We start from the raw sequence: 16,828 nt of genomic DNA, 5'->3' as shown, positions 1-16,828 counted from the left end.
TGTTGTCATGAACCCTCTGCCCGCAGCAGATTCAGTTGACAAAGTGTAATGCTCCCAGCAGGAGGAGATGCCTCTGCTCTCAGTGACAACTGTTAATTGCTGGCTTGAGTGTTGTTCCTGACACTCGTCCTGGAGGGCAGCCATGGGGGGTTTTGTTTGTGAAGCCTTTAGCTGGGCTCTGCACTTCATATCTGGGTGTGTCAGTAGCCAGGTGGGACTGAAGTGGGTGCCTGGGCTGAGGGTAGACACAGCATGAACAGCCACTACCAAACATGAGAATAAATCCTGTTTATTTGTCAGCACAGAGACTGTCCCTTGGAGGCAACTGCTGTGGGTGCTGAAAGCTGTTCATGCTCTCCTCAAGAGAGCACCAGGTCACCTGCTGGCCTCAGAGCAGGTGCTGGGGAGGGGCTGGAGCATGGGGCTGTCTGCTGGGGCCTGAGCTGTCAGTGTGAAGAGCTGACAGTAAAGACAGTTCATCTCCGACCCAGCTCTGGCAGCAGCTGAGCTGGAACCTCTCTGTAGTGGCAGGAGGTGGAAGAGACTTCCAGAAGCTGGGGCTGGACTAGGTGCAGACTCCTGCCCAGGTTTGTGTCTGCTGCTGAAAGGCAAAGGCGGCTCAGCCTGCAACCAGCTCTGTGATTTCAGGACATGCATCCAAGAGGAGCTGGAGTTTCTGGGAAGCACGGATCCATGCTGAGCAGGGATGGAGGTGCTGCTCTTTGCTAATGTGCAGAGTTCTGGCTACATCTGGGGAAAGCAGGAGCTCCTTTGACAAACACCTGCTTTTTCCTGAGCTCTCTCTGTCCTGCAGTTTTCTCAGCAGGAAAAGAAGGCAAAGGGAATCCACAGGTTGTGGCTGTGGGAGAATCACACAAGGCCCAGTTTATTGAGAACTGTGCCAACCTCATGGAGGTACTGGGCATCCGGGTAGCCATTCCTGTGGGACAGAGAGGAAGCACTGTAAATCCTGCTGATGTGCCAAAACCACAGTGGGAAGCAGCCTTTTCTTTTTGTCCCACCCTTTCAGCAGGGGCTGAGAGGGGAAGTCCTGCTGCCTGCAGGCACAGCTCATACCCAGCACTGGCATGGGAAAGGCTGTAAGTGAACAGGGCCCACAGTTCTTGTCCATGGGGAATTACAGGTTTCCACACCACTTATGGATGTGGGATGGGCAAGGGCTTTTGCTCCAGCTGGAGAGTGCCAGGGCTGGTTTGCCATGCCATAGCTGCCCTGCAAGCTGAAGCAAAGGGAAGCACCAACTCTGCCACTGTAGGAGGGTGGAAGACCCATCCCTGCCAGGATTTGTTGAGCTGGAGCCCATGGTTCTCCTCCTCCCACTGCTAAAGAACCCACAACCACACCCAGAAGCTTAGAATGAGCTGGGCTATACCTGGCTTTGCCTCCATCCCAGGAGGTTTTGTGGGGGATAAGGCCCCATGTTACTCTTTCCTCTCCATTGCAGGACTTGATCTGGAATGTCAGCCCACATTCAAATGCTCTCTTCAGCAGCTTTGCTGTCTTCCGCCCTTCCTTGTTAGCAGGCAGGAAGGCAGAAAAATTCCCCCCTTTGTAAGGGTGTCCTGGGCGAGGGTGCCCAACCTTAGAACAGGAATAAGACATTTTAAACAATGGCTGGAGTGCTTTGACTCCAGAGGGGAGTTCTAAGGTTTGTCTAGCTTGAAAACTACACTGATGACCATGATCCCCATGGGCTGATAGTCACTGTCAACTAAAACCAGAGGTCACACATGCTCTTGAGAAGCAGGAAGCTGCTCCAAAACCTGCTGTGGAGCTTTTTGCCTTTCATAGGTTAATATCTCTGCTGTTTTGCCTGAGGGGCAGGGAGCTGTGGCTGCTCTTTTCCCCCCAACAATCCTGACAGGTATCTCCCCGTGTGGGCTGCAGCGGGATGGGGAAGCTCTGTGGTGGTACCTACCCCCTGCACGCCATCAGGGATGCTGTAAGCAAGCTGAAGTGTTGGGTCCTGATAGTATCCAGGCAGGCTCTGAGACAGGGAGGAGATCTTCAGTGTCCCCAGGATATTGCAGCCTGGGGCAGCTGAGGAGGATCCACAGCAAGCTGGCTGCATACTGTCTGCTGCAAAACATGTCCTGCACAAGGCGTCACCACAGGAGCCCTGGCAGGTCACACCTGAGCCCTGGCAAACATCACACTGGTCCAGAGGGATCGTGCTGCTTTTCTGTCCAAGGCTGGGGTCTCTTCTCTGCTGTGATGGGAGGTCAGGCTCCTCCTGCTCATTGCTCCTGCCCCCTGGGAGCTGGGTCCTTCCCTGATCTGTGGGCTCTGCTGCAGGTGCCTGTTGGGCCACAGCTGGGGGTGGCTCAGCAGCCACGGCCCTAGATAGCCAGGTGGGCAGAGAGTGAGGAGCTTCGTCAGCTGCAGGGACTGGACAGTGCTGCTGTCCCACTGCTTCATCATGGCCTCCTCTGCTCTTGTCTCTTGCAAACTGGAATCTGTCTGGCAAGAGTTGTTTTAGCCGGGTGCTGTCAGGCTCCCCCAGAGACAGTTTTATCTTCCGCTGTTCCTGGAACTCCCTCAGGCCAGGAGGACTTGGCTTATCCCATGTACCAAGGCTCAGAATGCTGCTTCCTCCTCTCCCAGACCCAGAATCAATATAGCCCCTGGCCTCCTCCTGCCCCCAAGCCTGCTGGAACCTCCAAGGACTGGGGGACCTCTTTTCCTCAGCCTCTGGCAACCAGGAAACCCTGAGCACAGGTTTAGAGTCTACTTTATCAATGATGTTCAGGTGCTGTAAGGAATTCAGGCTGCCAGGAAGGGCCGCATCCAGCACTGGGTCCTGGCTTCTGCTTGGCTGGATAACACTTGATTTCCCTGTACTCTCTGGTCCAGGAGACATGGATGAAGATTTCATGGCACAGAGCCTCCTAGAAGAAAACATGTGGAAGGCCTCAGCCACTCCTGGAAGCATTTCCTTGGGGCAGGCAAGATAGAGCTTGTACTTGTCTTTGCTGAGTCCAACCTGGAAGGATTTTCCTCGCAAGAGGCTGCACAGTTCATTCAGGTCACTGTCATCTGGACCACTGACAGCAAGCTCTGAGTAGCTCACACTCTGACACACCAAGTCAGGGCACTTCTGCACAAGATCTTCCACCTTCCATTTAGCCCGGAGCAGCCTTCTCCTGTCTTCTGCCTGCAGCGTCAGCACTGTGCAGTCCCCAGAGTAGCGCTCCAAGATGTGCACCCCTCCAGCCCTGCACAGCTCATCAATAGTGGCTTGGCAGACATCTTTCAGGTAAAACCACTGCAGAGTGTCCAGGCTCATCTCCTCACTCAACCTGCTGCTGATGTCTTCAGAGTTGTTGCTTTCCTTTAACCTTGGTAGGGAGAAGCTGTTGGACCGTCGCAGCACAGGGCTGGATGCAGAGGGTTTGCAGCCTAAAACAAAAGAGGTCCATGTCACATCACAGTTGCTGTTGATGCCAGCGAGGGAGTCGTACCCAATGGGACCTAAGCCTTTAGAGAATTCAGGATGCTGAAAAGTGCTGTTTTCTTTGCCTGAAAAGGGCAAGAGCACCTTTTCTCCTGAGAGTCTGGCACCTCCTTCCACATGGCCCCTTTCTGTGGGGTCGTTCTGCTGAGGCTCTGCTGCTGACCCCAGAACTTTATCTGTCATAGGGGTGGGAGGCTGAGACTGCTGGGTCACTGCCCTTGGGTCACTCTGACCAGGAGCATCTATCTCTGATGAATGCTTCCCAGAAAGCTGCACCTGTCCCACTGGTGGAGAGTCCTGATTTATCAGGAGGCCCTGGCCAGCCTGAGACCTGTCAGCTTTCAGGGTGCTGAAGTTGGCAGCTAGTTTGAACTCACCTTTCAGCTCCGGTCTGCTTGGGCTAAGCCTTGTGGCTGAAGTATGCACAGGAGCTTTGGCCAGGTCTAGTGCAGCCTCTGTGGTGCCAGAGGGCTGGGAGTTGCTCAGCATGTCAACTGTGTGTGCAGCACCTCTCCTGGTGAAAGAATCCTCAAGGAACTCCTTGGCCTTGGACACATCAACAAGGCTTCCGACAAGATAAAGCTGCTTCACATCCTCGTGGCAGAGCAGCTGGGGATACAGCTTCTGCAGCTCACATGTCAGAGCCCTGAGTGCCTGGCTGTCCATTCCCAGCCCTTCCTTAGCAATCTTCTCCTTGCGCAGGCTCACCTCCAGCTGCTGGTAGAGCTGCTGCAGGGCCAGGCGGGCCTGTCGCAAGGCATCCGTGTCCCCAGACACACCTCCAGATGGGTGGAGGTACAATACAGCAATGCCATCGCCACTGACATCCACCACATCCACGCGATGTTGGTGCAGCACACCCTGGTACTCAGCAGCACAGAACCTCTGCATGTACATGTAAATGTCCGAGTCCATTGACAGGGAAAAGTCCTCCAGCTTCCCCGAAAGTTCCACAGCTTTCCCACCCAGTGAGCTCGGAGGTGATGGGGCTTTAGCTGCCATTTCATGCACCTGGTCCCAGTTTGGCAGCTTTGCTGTCTCTTGTGCTGACTCAGTGGAGTCAGGCACTTGCTGGTGATCATGCTTTCCCATCCCTTTGGCCTCACAGCTGGAAGCTGGCAGGAGGATCTGGCCAGTGGCATCTCTCTTGAGGTTCAGGCTGCCCAGCAGGTCTCTGCTGAAGGTCTGCAGCTCAGTGAATGGTCCCTGGACTATGCACTGCATATTCTGTGAGTCGAAGCTGAACTGTATATTGCTGTACTCTTTGTGCAAGTCCTTCAGGAGGGTTTTGCCCGTGGGCAGCTTGCCATAGTCAATTGTCATGTTCACATGTATGAAGATCTGCAAGTAGATAGCAAGGGAGTGAGAGAGCAAGGACCAAAACCAACCCCTTTCAAAGGCACAGAAGGCAAGTGGCCCCTGCATCACTGTGACAGAAGAGATGACACACTCTTCCACCTCTCTCCCTCAGCATCCTGCTTTCAAGAGAGATGGACCCTGACACAGACAGGACCAAAAGACCCAGACTAAGTAACTCCTTGACCTTGTGCACTTGTAAAAAGCTTTCTGCAAACAAGGAATCAAGGGTGAAAATGCACAGAGATAGGGCCACATTTCTACACACTGGGAGCTCTTCAAAAAGCCCAAACCCAAGAAATTCACTATTGTTTCTGCATCTGAAATGAAGTTGCTTTCTTGCCTTTGCAGACCTTCAGCTCCAGATCTTCAAGCAGTTTTGGCACCACAGGCTTGCAAAAAGGTCTGCAAGGCCAGGCTAATTCCCACGCCCTTGTTTTTGGGGCTCAGACATGAAAACATGACACATGGCTACAGCCACAGTCTCTTGAGACTGGAGGAAGAGACAAGAACTCTCCAGTGCTCCCTAGACACCAGCATGTCTGTACGCTAAGCTTTCCTGAGAAGGAAAGAGGAACAATTCACTGTAAGTCCAGCTGATGACACAGCAGAGGCATTAACAGGATCCCCCATGTGGCACCAGATGGACTGGGGAAAAGTGCCTGTTCTCTTCCAGCCTGACTACCCTCTATTTGACAGGCACAAATGCCAGATGACTGAGCTGCCTGCCTGTCCCTGTGCTATTAGCACAGAAAAAAAAAATCTTCATTTGAATATGAATGAAAGTGGATTTAAGTGTAATTAAGATGAAAGGAGACAGTGAGGTCCCCCTTCTCAAGCTGTCTGCCAGGCACAGTGTCTGTGTGGGAGCAGCTGGGGCTGCCATGTCCCCTCAGTACCTCATTGGGGCTCAGCTCTGCAGCGTGTGGTGTCACCTCCAGCGGGTACCGTGTCTTTCCGATTGCCAGCACGTGGTTTTTCACCTTCAGGATCCTCTGGGCCACTGGTGGGAAAAGCCACGCGGACCTGTGTCAGCCCAGCCAAGGGACAGCGGAGGGGCCGGGGACAGTGGGACAGGGGAGGGTGGGGCTGGGGACAGCAGGACAGGGGATGGTGGGACAGGGGATGGTGGGACAGGGGATGGTGGGCAAGGCGATGTCAGGGTTGGGGATGGTGGGACAGGGGACAGCAGGAGAGGTAACATGGGGCTGGGGATGGTGGGACAGGGAAGGGGGGCCTGGCGATGATGGGACAGGGAAGGGGGGGCTGGGGATGGTGGGACAGGGAACAGTGGGACTAGGGATGGTGGGACAGGGAACAGTGAGGCTGGGGATGGTGGGACAAGGAAGGGGGGCCTGGCGATGATGGGACAGGGAACAGTGAGGCTGGGGATGGTGGGAGAGGGAATAGTGGGACTGGGGATGGTGGGGCAGGGAAGGGGGGGCTGGGGATGGTGGGAGAGGGAACAGTGGGACTGGGGATGGTGGGACAGGCCAGGCCCCGAGCGTTACCTTCCGGCGCCTCGAAGGTGATGAGGGCGCAGGGCAGGGAGCCGGGCAGCACCCGGACGTTGGCAATGTCCCCGCCGCCGTTGCGGGAGCGCAGGAAGTGAATGGTCAGCTTGTCGGCCGCCCTGTCGGGAGGCAGCTCGGCGGGGAAGCCCTGCACCCGCACCGTGCGGCCCGCCATGCCCGCGGCGGCGGCTGCCCGGGCCCCGCCACACCGGCAGGGCCTCCCGGGAGCCCCGGCGGCGGCTGCCGCGCCTCGCCACACCGGGCCCTCGCTGCCCGCTCCCACTGCGGCTCTGCGGCCTCGGCTCCGCTCCGGCCTCCGCCCCGGCCCCGCCGCCGCGAGGAAACGAAAGCGAAAGCGGGGCTGCCCCGCCCCGGCCCCTCAGAGCGCCCGGCCTCCCCCGGCCTCTGCAGGCAGCGCCCGGGCCCAACACAACAGACACGGTGGGTGCTCCCAACGAACACTTTAATTTCCCCCGTGCCCGCGGATCAACGGACGCACGGAGCTCCTCGGCCTCGGGCTGACGGGGCTGGCCAGGACTAGCCCGTGCTCTCCACGAACACGGCCACCCCTGTCCGCCCCGCTGGGACGTAGGCGAGGGCATCCACCTCCCCGCCGCCGCGGCTGGCCTTCTGGAAGTGGATCTCCAGGGCGTCTCTCATGGACTCCTCGCTCAGCACATCCGGGATGCCCAGGAGCAGGACGGTCCTGGGGCAGCGGGAAGGCTGCAGCTGGGCAGAGCAGGGGGTGAGGTGCAGAGCAGCGCAGGGAGAGGGGCTTCAGGAGCCCCCCGACCTGTGCTGCCCCCAGCCAGGCTGGTAGGTGCTGCTTGCACAGGGTTCACGTCCTTACCTGCAGGTTAGAGATGTCTCCACTCATGCATGGTGATATTTTGATTGTGTATTTCCCTTTCCCGATGGGCACCTGGATATGTCCTCTTTCAATTAGCGGCTCTGCCACTGCATATGGAGAGGAAAGGCCTGAGCTGCCCAGCTCCCAGGTAAGCTCCAGGGGAGGTTCTGTCCCTGGCATAGGCACCAAGGCTGATACAGCCAAGCTCACTGCTCAGCTCACCCACACCAGCACTTTGGGGGAGGCAGGACAGCCTGAGGCTCACTCTACCTTCCCTGTTCCTCAAATACAGCTTCATCTGCTCTCAGGAGATTTCCCCCAGAGCAGGTCAGGCTGCTTCACCCTTGCCAGCCACCCAAGCTCAGCACACCCTCCGCACCTCCATCCTGTGTGAAGGTCAGCACCACCTGGTGAGAGTCCTGCAGGAACTCCCTGCTCTCCACCTCGCTGCCCCCATTCTTTGTCTTGCTGAAGAAGAGCTCCAGCTTGTCCAGCAGTGCCTCCTTGGAGATGTCCAGGCTGGGCAAGTCAGACACAAGGATGCTCCTGCTGCTCTGAGTCAGCCTGATCTGTGGGTGGCACCAGCCAGTCAGTGCCAGGGCAGGACTGGCCCCAGAGCTCAGGGGAGCAGTGCTGGGTGTGGCCGGTAGCAGTGCCCCGGTCGAGGCAGGCTCAGAGGGGGAAGCAGTGTGTGAGGGCAGCCCCATGGCATGGGGACCTGCGGGCCCTACCTCCAGGGTAGATGGCAGCAGGATGTCCACTGGCACTGCCTGCACTCGTACTCTGCACTGGTCGAGCTCCTCCAGCTCCCCACAGCTCAGCTCCACCGTGTGCTCCCTCATCTCCATGATCCTCTGGGCCACTGCAGGCAGGGAGAGCCCCCAGCACAGGGGAGTGACTGCCCACTCCCAGCACTTTCCAGGACAGGACACGGCACAGCCCCACACAAGGCAGGGAGAGGGGCAGTGCCAAACTCTGGCACAGGGAGGGAACAAAGGACAGGCCCCAAAATGATCGAGGACACCTGGCCGGAGCAGTGCTCTTCTCACACTTACCCTCTGCCTCCTCAAAGGTGATGAGAGCTGAGCCCCCTGGCAGAGGGTAGTGGATCAAGGGGGTGAGCATCAGCTTGTTCATGTCCTCCTTGTTTGCTGTGAGTCCTTTAAAGATCATTTTCTTTTCCGGCAAGGCAGACAGCACCTGGAGGAGACCGGACCCTGCACAGGGCATGTCCCTGCCAATCCACGGATTAGAAATAAACTCATGGCTCAAATTAACAGCTGGAGAACCTCAGCAGTCTCTCCTAGCTGTGCCTGAAATCCCAAAGCCATGAGCAGAGCTCCTGGCCCTGGCAGAGGAGCTGTCCCAGTCATCACACAGTGCCCAGCTGCATTCACCTGCAGCTTCTCCAGCCAGGCTTGCACCCTTGCCAGCAGACCCAAGTGCCCACACACACTCTGTTACCATCACAGGATCATTCCAGAGGGCCCTCTTCTTCAATTCTTCCAGTTTATTTTTCAGAACCTCCTTCTCCTGCCTCAGTCTGTTGTTCTCCTCCTTTATTGCAAAAATCTGGTAGGAAGGAAAGAAGGAAAGAGTGGGAAGTAGGGAACACCAGGACAGAAGGGGCTGCAGTACACTTCTGTTCTGAGCACAGCACTGTTCTTGGGCACACAGCTCCAGCCCATTCTCTGGCTCTTGACTGCCTGCAGCTCTGCCCTGGTTCCTCTCCTTTGAGGACTGCCCTCCCCTCGCTGCAGCACTGTCTCACTTCTCGGCAAAGGCCTTATGCTTCCCATGAAATCTCCACTGGATCTCAAGCAAGTGATCTCAGAGCAGTGACCTGCATCATGCAGCCCCTGCCACTCTTCCAAACCTAAGATATCCACTGAACACTGACCTGGTGAGCTCTTTCTTCATCTCCATTTAAAGACAGTTGTTGCTCAAAAAATTTATGAAGTTCTCCTTCTTTCTTTAGCTCTTGTGTCCTTTGCTGTGCAGCTTCCTTGGCCATTTGTAGCTTTGCACGCTCTTGCTCCAGAACACTGTAAAGCTCCTGTGAGAAGCACCATCAAAGAGCAAGACCCTGACAACATTGTGTCACCCCCACCAGCCACCCAACCCGGCACAGGCTGTGCCTGTGGGAATGAGCCTGGACCCTCGAACAGGCTCCCCTCTCCATGGGATTGCTCCTCTCTGCCGCCTCTGACTCGTAGTCCTGGAGAAGACACTCGAGCTCCTGGCCAGGGCCGACCGGGGGGAACCCGGCCAGCTGGAATGCTGCCGGCCAACCCCTCTCGGGCGCAGCCAGACCCACCTTGCACCGCTCGATCTCCTGCCGGAGCTGCTCGGGGCTCTCCGAGCCGACGTCCTGCAACCGGACGAAGGACTCCTAAAGACAGGAGGGGTCTCAGCCGCGCCGCGCCGCGCCCCGCCCGCCGGTCCCCGTGGCTCGGCTCTTCCTCACCTCCTCCGAATCCATCCCCGCGGCGCTGGCGGCAGCACGGCCCGGAGCCCCGGTCCCGCGGGGAGCCCCGTCCTGCCCTGGCCGCCGGGACCGTGCTACCGGGTACCCCGCGTCCGCTCTCGCCTTTCGCTTTCGTTCTCGCGAACTCGCCCCGCCCCGGCCCCTCCGAGCGCAGCCCCGCCGGCGGTGGAAGGCCGGGCCCGCCCAGCCCCGTCCGATACCTACCTCATCACCCTCTCTTCCCCCATCTCCGCCCCGCCTAACTCGCCTTCCGTGAGCACCCACCTGGCCTGCCAGCAACGGACCAGCTACTAAACACGGAAATAAGCTCTTCCGAAAGGACCAGCTACTAAATATAGAAACAAACTCGACCCAGCCCCTGCTCCCCGGGCGGGCAGCAGCCAGCATCGCCCTTTGGGAAGCTGAAATCCAACACACAAAGGTCACTCAACACTCAGCCCTAACCCGGAATCACCCATTTGCCTTCCCTCTCTCATCCTTTTTTTCACAGGGATCACCCCAGTTTTGGGAATAAGAGATTTGCGCTGTGGCAGGAACATCAAGCACCCTGCAGCTGCAGAAGGGAAGCACAGCCCTGGCCACACCTGGAGCAGTCCCAGAGGTGACACCTGCACCCATGGCTCGGGCTGCACAAGGCTTCACAAACGTATTGACGCTCACCTGGACTGAAATGGCCTTCTCAGCTCTTAGAGACACAGAGCAAGCATGACCACACCACAAAGGCCAGTGCTTGTTTTTAAATAACAAAAAAATACACGATTTTTAATAAACATTTATTGATGCAACCTCGTTACACCCTTAGAATCGCAGCTTCTGGAAGAACCACTTATTCTTGCCAGTTTTGTACCTGAAAGAGAACACACAGGTTACAGGACGTGCACTAGCAGGTAACAGCACCAAACCTGTACCTGAGCTGCCCCAGACAGACAGAATGTAGCACCTAACTCACCCAGAGGCAACTCACCTGCTCTATGGCCTGGGCTACAACTAAATCCACTTTAAATATTGAAATTCCAAGGGCAGCAAAAGTCAGATTTCAGGGTCCAGATTTCTCATGAAGGACACCTGCACTGTGGCAATTTCCACCTCAGTGGGCACAAGCACAGGACACGGCCATCCCACTGGACACCTTGTGTGGCAGGGGGAGATGCCCCTGGAGAACAGCTCAGGGGCTGCCTGAGACACTGCGTCCCACTGAGGCCACACAGCTCCTTCCTCTGAAGGAGCTTCTGAACAGAAAACCATAAAGAAAGAGCAGAAACCCAAGCACTCCCACACAAAGCGTCAGCACCACCCTGGCCCACCCAGCCCAGTGGTAAGAGAGAGGATGAATTGGCAGCATCCTGTCACATCATCCTGTGGCACGATGGTGCACACACACACAGAGATAAAAAGAACACACTCAACAAACACACACAAAAAGAAGCCGGGTTGGAAGTGCCAACTTGGAAATGCAGACTGCAGCACAGCGACACCAACCTTTCATACTGGCTAAGAGCACCAACACCACTGAAGAGACAAACTCCCAACTCACCTCTCCTCAAATTTCACCTTGGCTTCACGTCTTGCTTTGCGTTTCAGAGCGGGATCCCTGAACACGTCCTTATTGACCACTGTTTTGTCCAGGGGAATATCCACAGAATACCTGGGAGAGAGCAGAACAGTTCAAAAGGGACATGGTACCTGGCACAGGGCTGAAAACCAAGCGGAGCCAGGATCTGTCAAACACTCATTCTAGTGCTCGGTCAAGGAGTTACAGCTCGTTAAGTCTCCTCAGTTCAGGAATCACCAAACCACTAAAGCAGTCTCAGTTCAGCCTATAAAAGAAACAGCCACATCCTTTCTGAGGGATATGCAGCTCTGTTCCATGTGGTGCCTGGGAGCCGCTCTGGGAGCTCTGAGGCACAGTAAGAAATGGCTCTGCCGGCTCCAGACCCTCGCAGCTGTCTCAAACTGCTCACCTGCTGTAACACCCCCTGAGCAAAGGGAGGATCAGTGTGGCTGAAATAAGAGCCAGCTGCCTCATCCCAAAAGTTCATTAATATTTCCACTCAGCCTCAGACCCCAACTCCCTGTTTTTGCAGAGCCTGAGCCTCACATTCACTCACGGCACAAATACCACGGCACTAACAGCCTTGGTAACTCTCAGTGTTCAGCAGAGAATACAAGAACCACGAAAGCAGCCAAGACCCCTGCCGGCAGCAGCACTCACCGGGTGGGCATCAGGTGGTTGTAGTTGTAAACCTTCACAAAGGACTTGATCTTGGACCTTTTAGCGATCTTTTTCTTGCCCATGGCAGCAGTCACCTTACGCGGGTAGCGGTCGATGCCGGCCACCAAGGCATGGCTGTACGGCCGGTCCGAGGTGCCATCGTCGATGTTCTGAAACAAACCGGCCGCGGCGGCGGTAGCACCGAGGAGCCGGGGCCCCGCGGGCCCCGCACCCGTACCGCCCCCCGGGCTCCCGCTCGCCCCGGCAGGACGGCGCGACCCCGCCGGCCCAGCCCAACGCTCACCTTCACGATGACGGCCTTGCGCCCCGAATAGCGGCCGGCCAGCACCAGCACCACCTTCCCCGGCTTCATGAACTTCCCCATCTCTGCGGAGACAGCAGCCGGCAGTCAGACCGTGCCCGCCACCCTCGCCCCGGCCGCCACCCCCGCGGATGGCGGCGGATCCCGCGCCCGCCCGCACCCACCGAGGCTCCGCGGCGATGGCGCTGGGCCGGAAGGCAAAGGCAACGCTGCGCCCGGGTTTTACTCGGCTCCCCTGCGTCACTTCCGCCGCGTCGCCGGGAGCGGCTGCCGGCACCGTGCGGCGGTGCCGAGTCCGCCTCAGCCACCCCCGCCCCGGCGGTGCCGTGTCCGCCTCACCCGCCCCCTCCCCGGGCACGGCGGTGCCGGTGCCCGCCTCACCCGCCCCCTCCCCGGGCACGGCGGTGCCGGTGCCCGCCTCACCCGCCCCCTCCTCGCCCCGGCGGTGCCGAGTCCGCCTCAGCCACCCCCGCCCCGGCGGTACCGGTGCCCGCCTCACCCGCCCCCTCCCCGGGCACGACGGTGCCGTGCCCGCCTCACCCGCCCCCTCCCCGGGCACGACGGTGCCGGTGTCCGCCCCCCCCGGGCACGGCGGGCACCACGTCACAGCACAGAGCACACGGGACGGCGGCGGGTTCAGCCCACAGGTAGTACAGCGGTATTTAATACACCCCGCGGGACACCGGGCTGCGCTGACCCCCCACAAAAGGAACAAAGAGCTGGAACCGATGGACGAAGCGGCCCGGCAGCCCAAAAGACACAGACTGCCCCGCCGGGCACCGGCCCCCATCTCCTAGCGGAGGAGGACAAGTCCCATGTGACCGGGCAGCCTCCAGGGTGCCTCAACACCTGCCAGCTCCCTCCTCCATGAGGGATCGTGTGTGCAAGGTGTAGAGCAGAGACTGAGAAACAACCACAAAGGAGCTCGGTTGCACATCCCACGGGCCTCCCCCCACCCGCAGGTCCCGTGGCCAGGCCTCTGCCCCCCACCCTTGAACGGTCACTGGCCACTGGGCAGGGCAGTTTGGCCCAAGAGCAGCGGGGAGTGGGCAGGGCGAGGTGCTGCCCAACCTGCGGCCTCCAGCCGCTCTGCAGGGGCAGCGTCAGACAACACACTGCCAACACCATGACACCCTACGATTTCCCTAAAAGCAAATCCCAGACAGACAAACTTGGTCTTACAAAAGCCAGGCTTCTTGAGCCCAACAGCTGCCTACTAGTGGAAAAAATGGATGAATTGCAATAAAAACACATCAAAACGCATCTTTGATGTTTTTCAGCTGCCGAACAGCCAGGTCCACCGGGAGGTTGAACTTCAAGTTGCTCAGGCGGCTGAGGAGGGTGAGCGCGCTTTCGAAGCCGGTGTTGGCCATGTAGCTCCAGGGCTGGTAGTGAGACTGAACCAGAGCTCCAGACTTGCAGATGAGGTTGAGCCACGAGACCAGGCGCTGCTCGTTCAGCGCCATGCACACCAGCGCCTTCAGCTCCGAGTCCGCGCTGCGCTTGAAGGGGCCGTGCTCCGTGAGCACCGTGTGGATGGCTGCCAGCAGGCTCTGCTTGGGGGTAGCCACCACTGCTCCTGTCACGGGCAAGGCGAAGGACTGGGACAGCTTGCGAGCTGGGGATTCCACGAAGGCTTGTCCGTTCTTAGCATTGTAATACTTGACAAAGAGTTCCCAGGGGTGCATGGTCCGCGGCGAGGGCGTGAACGCGGGAATCAAGCATGCGATGGGGGCCAACACCAGGCTCATGCCTGGGGAAGAGGCGTAGAGCCCGTGGGCCAGCAGGTCCCGCAGAGCAACCGTCAGCTCCCTGCGCACAGCCAGAGTCAGCTCGTCTCTGCCTCCCAGGGGAACGTCCTGCAGCTCAGAGGAGCAGATAACATGCTCTGCCTGCTGGTGTTTCAGGGCAAGCTGCCTCACCCGCTCCACCGACAGCTCCAGTTTCTCTATTAAGGGGGAGAAGTCCTGGTTGTCTTGGTCCTTCTGCCAGAGGGTGCGAGGGATCTGACCCGTGGCGCAGCCAAACTGGCTGACAGCAAAGATCTGCAGCACGGCCAGCACACGGCGCATGAGCTGCAGGCCCGTTTCTTGCATCCTTCTGGCATCTTCTGGGTTCACTGACCAGGTTAGAAAAGAGAAAAACATATTCTCATTAGGGAGTCAACAACTCTGCTTGTTCATTCACACAAAGAGAGAGCAAATATTTGAAAATCCCTTCAGGGTAGCATTCTGACTAGCAGCAGATGCCTCATGCTACATTATTTTATTCACAGCAGGTTCAAGGGATAAGTAGGGAGGTCTCAGACTCTAAAGAACACTGGATCCCCCCCAGCTCACTGTACCTGCTCACAGAGCTCAGAGCCTGAAGAGCACAAATTACAGTGTGTTTTGTACCAAGTATCAGCAGTCTCTTCGTGACCCCCACTGAGGACAGAGCCCACCCTCCATGCCACATGCTCAGGCTCTGTGACTACTCTGAGGATCCCATAGAAGGAGGGTAAAGGAACAGGACACAGGCCTTCAGCAGAGGGAGTGCCAAAGCACAGAAACCAGCTGCCAGGAAAAAGCACACAATGACTGGTTCGTGCTCATCAGAGCTCCAGGGAGGAGCTGGAGCTTTGCTGACAGTGCTCAGCCCAGCAGTGCCCACCTCTGTTCCCAGAAGGCCGGGTGCTGGGTTTGTAGGAGCCTCCACAGTCACAGTGGCCATCTTCTGCCTTGCCAGAGCTTCCAACTTCATCTACAAAAAGGATTTCACATCAATATTTCACATTTGTGAATTTCAGCTGCATATCCCCAGTGTTAAGGTCAACATTCCTCAGACCCCTCTGGACCTCTTTTGTCACTCTATCAATACTTTTCCTCACCATCAGTGTAGAGAGGTAGAAATATTTTTACTTTCCTGTGACCCAGAAGCTGTTCCTGCATCTCCTGACATCCGTGACCTTCCTCCTCATGACTACATCACGGAATTACAAATCAATTCAGTCTGCTCATTCAAAAACTCATCACTGACCCTGAATGAAGTTGATGAACATTTCGAGGTCCCTTATCTGGGTCTTCAGTTGTTCCACCAGCTGCTCCTTCACCCTGGCTGGATTCACAATCTGTGCTATGGCAGCATCCACCCGCTGCCGCAGTTCCTCTGGAGAGAGCGTTGCAAAATCTTCGCTCAAGTCCATGTCCAGCTTCTTTATCAACTCATTTATAATCATCTGCAAAACACAAGTGAGCAGTGTGACTTCACCATGTGGCACTGCTGCCTGGGAGCTTCAAGTACTCCTTTCCCAGAGGTTCCCTCAGAAACAAGATACCTTTGCTGCACAGAAATAACTGCAAAAGACACATGACAGGTTCCCACGTGTAGACAAACTCCTGACACTCTATTGTACTTGCTGTTGAGAAATAGACTGATGACAGTCTGTAAGACACTCACAAGGGCTAGGAAATACAGCAGGAGGATTCGTGAGCCTTACCCGTTGTCTTTCCATAACCACAGACTGTGGCAGAGAATCATAGCTGCCCTCTTGGTAAGCAAAGGTCTCTAGGTCATCCAGCTGTGTCTTGAGCTGCAGGATCAGCTCTCTCTGCTTCTCCTTCTGGACCTCAATTTGCTCCTGCTTCTCTCGCTCACCCTGAAAAAAAGTTATCAGTAAATAAAATTGAAGACTTATTGTCATACCCAAGCCACAGGGAACAGGATTATGACGTGAGGAGTACCTCCTGCAGCTCATGTACTCACGTACACTAATCAGCACTGCAAACCAGTCAGAGAGAAATGTGAGCACCAAGCAGAGGTACCAGCTACATCACCTCATCTGATAAGGGAGGGGAAGCATCTCTCCAGACCACTTGCACCCATGTCCTGTCCCACAAGGCCAGGATCCAGGAAGAAAGTGGCCAAATAACATGTACATATCGCAGATCCTCTGAGTCAGCCGTGCTGTACCAGGGCGTGGAGCGGTGACACGCCACTCGGGGCTCTAGGGCACATCCCTGCGAGCTGGCTCCGAGTCACCAGGAGCCTGTGCACGTCTGGTGCTGAGCCCTGTGTAAACCCGAGCACCGCGGGCAGTGCAGCCGCCGAGCCCCTCCCGGCAGCGGGATCGCAGCCGCTAATGGGCTTCAGGCGGGGTTAAGGCCACGCACCGACCTCGGGGCTATGCCCAGCAAAGGCTCCCCTCAGCCCGGCGCGGGCACTCACCGGAGCGGCGCCGAGGCCGTGGGGCAGCGGCGCGGGGCAGCCGCGGAAGGCGAAGTCCTCGAGGTCGCGGAGCAGGCGCTGCTGCTCGGCCGGGCCGGCCCGGGCCACCTGCCGCAGCCGGAACTGCACCTGAGCGAAGTGCGAGGCGAGCGCCAGCAGCGCCCCGTGCAGCCGGCGCCGCTCGGCCCGCAGCCGCGGCACCGACTCCGGCGACTCTCCCCCTGTGGCCGCCGCCTCTTCGTCCTCCTCGTCCTCGTCCTCTTCCGCCGACACGGCGCCCACCGGCGCCCAGCGCTCGCCGGGGCCTAGCGAGCCGCTCTCTCCCTCCATAGCTACCGCTACCGGCGCCGCGACGCCGCGGCCATCTTGGCGCTGCGGGGCGGGGCTGGGCGGGGCCATGGGCGG

The 16,828-nt window shown here is 57.7% G+C and overlaps 4 protein-coding genes and 1 long non-coding RNA gene across 8 annotated transcripts; 1 reads left to right on the top strand and 4 right to left on the bottom strand.

Annotated features, from left to right (window-relative positions):
* Positions 1-273: 273 nt before the first annotated feature.
* Positions 274-6,593, bottom strand: LOC128800259 (uncharacterized). 3 transcript variants are annotated; one of them, XM_053965344.1, is made up of 5 exons: positions 6,343-6,593; positions 5,731-5,834; positions 1,940-4,816; positions 1,394-1,602; positions 274-940 (listed from the first exon to the last, which is right to left on the bottom strand). In XM_053965344.1, exons 1-5 carry the CDS (start codon positions 6,518-6,520, stop codon positions 871-873), a joined length of 3,438 nt encoding a protein of 1,145 aa, XP_053821319.1. In that variant the 5' UTR covers positions 6,521-6,593; the 3' UTR covers positions 274-870. The 3 variants fall into 3 exon arrangements, with proteins under 3 accessions (XP_053821319.1, XP_053821320.1, XP_053821318.1); XM_053965345.1 differs by having other exon boundaries at positions 274-1,602; positions 1,940-3,420; positions 3,853-4,816; XM_053965343.1 differs by having other exon boundaries at positions 274-1,602.
* Positions 6,594-6,789: 196 nt separating this feature from the next.
* Positions 6,790-10,180, bottom strand: IFI35 (interferon induced protein 35). Its single transcript, XM_053965377.1, has 9 exons — positions 9,663-10,180; positions 9,513-9,587; positions 9,096-9,251; positions 8,660-8,767; positions 8,251-8,395; positions 7,927-8,057; positions 7,575-7,764; positions 7,196-7,302; positions 6,790-7,074 (listed from the first exon to the last, which is right to left on the bottom strand). The coding sequence occupies exons 1-9, from the start codon at positions 10,068-10,070 to the stop codon at positions 6,883-6,885; spliced, it is 1,512 nt and encodes a 503-aa protein (XP_053821352.1). The 5' UTR covers positions 10,071-10,180; the 3' UTR covers positions 6,790-6,882.
* On the top strand, positions 7,005-8,488 carry LOC128800340 (uncharacterized). 2 transcript variants are annotated; one of them, XR_008434949.1, is made up of 4 exons: positions 7,005-7,090; positions 7,202-7,343; positions 7,488-7,605; positions 8,389-8,488. It is a non-coding gene; the product is annotated as an uncharacterized LOC128800340 (long non-coding RNA). The 2 variants fall into 2 exon arrangements; XR_008434948.1 differs by having other exon boundaries at positions 7,072-7,161; positions 7,292-7,343.
* Positions 10,181-10,440: 260 nt separating the features above from the next.
* On the bottom strand, positions 10,441-12,487 carry RPL27 (ribosomal protein L27). The gene is made up of 5 exons (XM_053965427.1): positions 12,382-12,487; positions 12,200-12,282; positions 11,896-12,065; positions 11,218-11,328; positions 10,441-10,530 (listed from the first exon to the last, which is right to left on the bottom strand). Exons 2-5 carry the CDS (start codon positions 12,278-12,280, stop codon positions 10,482-10,484), a joined length of 411 nt encoding a protein of 136 aa, XP_053821402.1. The 5' UTR covers positions 12,281-12,282; positions 12,382-12,487; the 3' UTR covers positions 10,441-10,481.
* Positions 12,488-12,852: 365 nt separating this feature from the next.
* RUNDC1 (RUN domain containing 1) lies at positions 12,853-16,814 on the bottom strand. Its single transcript, XM_053965376.1, has 5 exons — positions 16,424-16,814; positions 15,696-15,854; positions 15,236-15,434; positions 14,870-14,959; positions 12,853-14,336 (listed from the first exon to the last, which is right to left on the bottom strand). Exons 1-5 carry the CDS (start codon positions 16,751-16,753, stop codon positions 13,471-13,473), a joined length of 1,644 nt encoding a protein of 547 aa, XP_053821351.1. The 5' UTR covers positions 16,754-16,814; the 3' UTR covers positions 12,853-13,470.
* Positions 16,815-16,828: the final 14 nt, after the last annotated feature.

The sequence above is a fragment of the Vidua chalybeata genome, chromosome 26 (genome assembly GCF_026979565.1).
Source record: "Vidua chalybeata isolate OUT-0048 chromosome 26, bVidCha1 merged haplotype, whole genome shotgun sequence".
Classification (NCBI taxonomy): Eukaryota; Metazoa; Chordata; class Aves; order Passeriformes; family Viduidae; genus Vidua; species Vidua chalybeata.
Note: the sequence above shows the minus strand (reverse complement) of the source record. Positions and strands in the feature narration are given on the sequence as shown.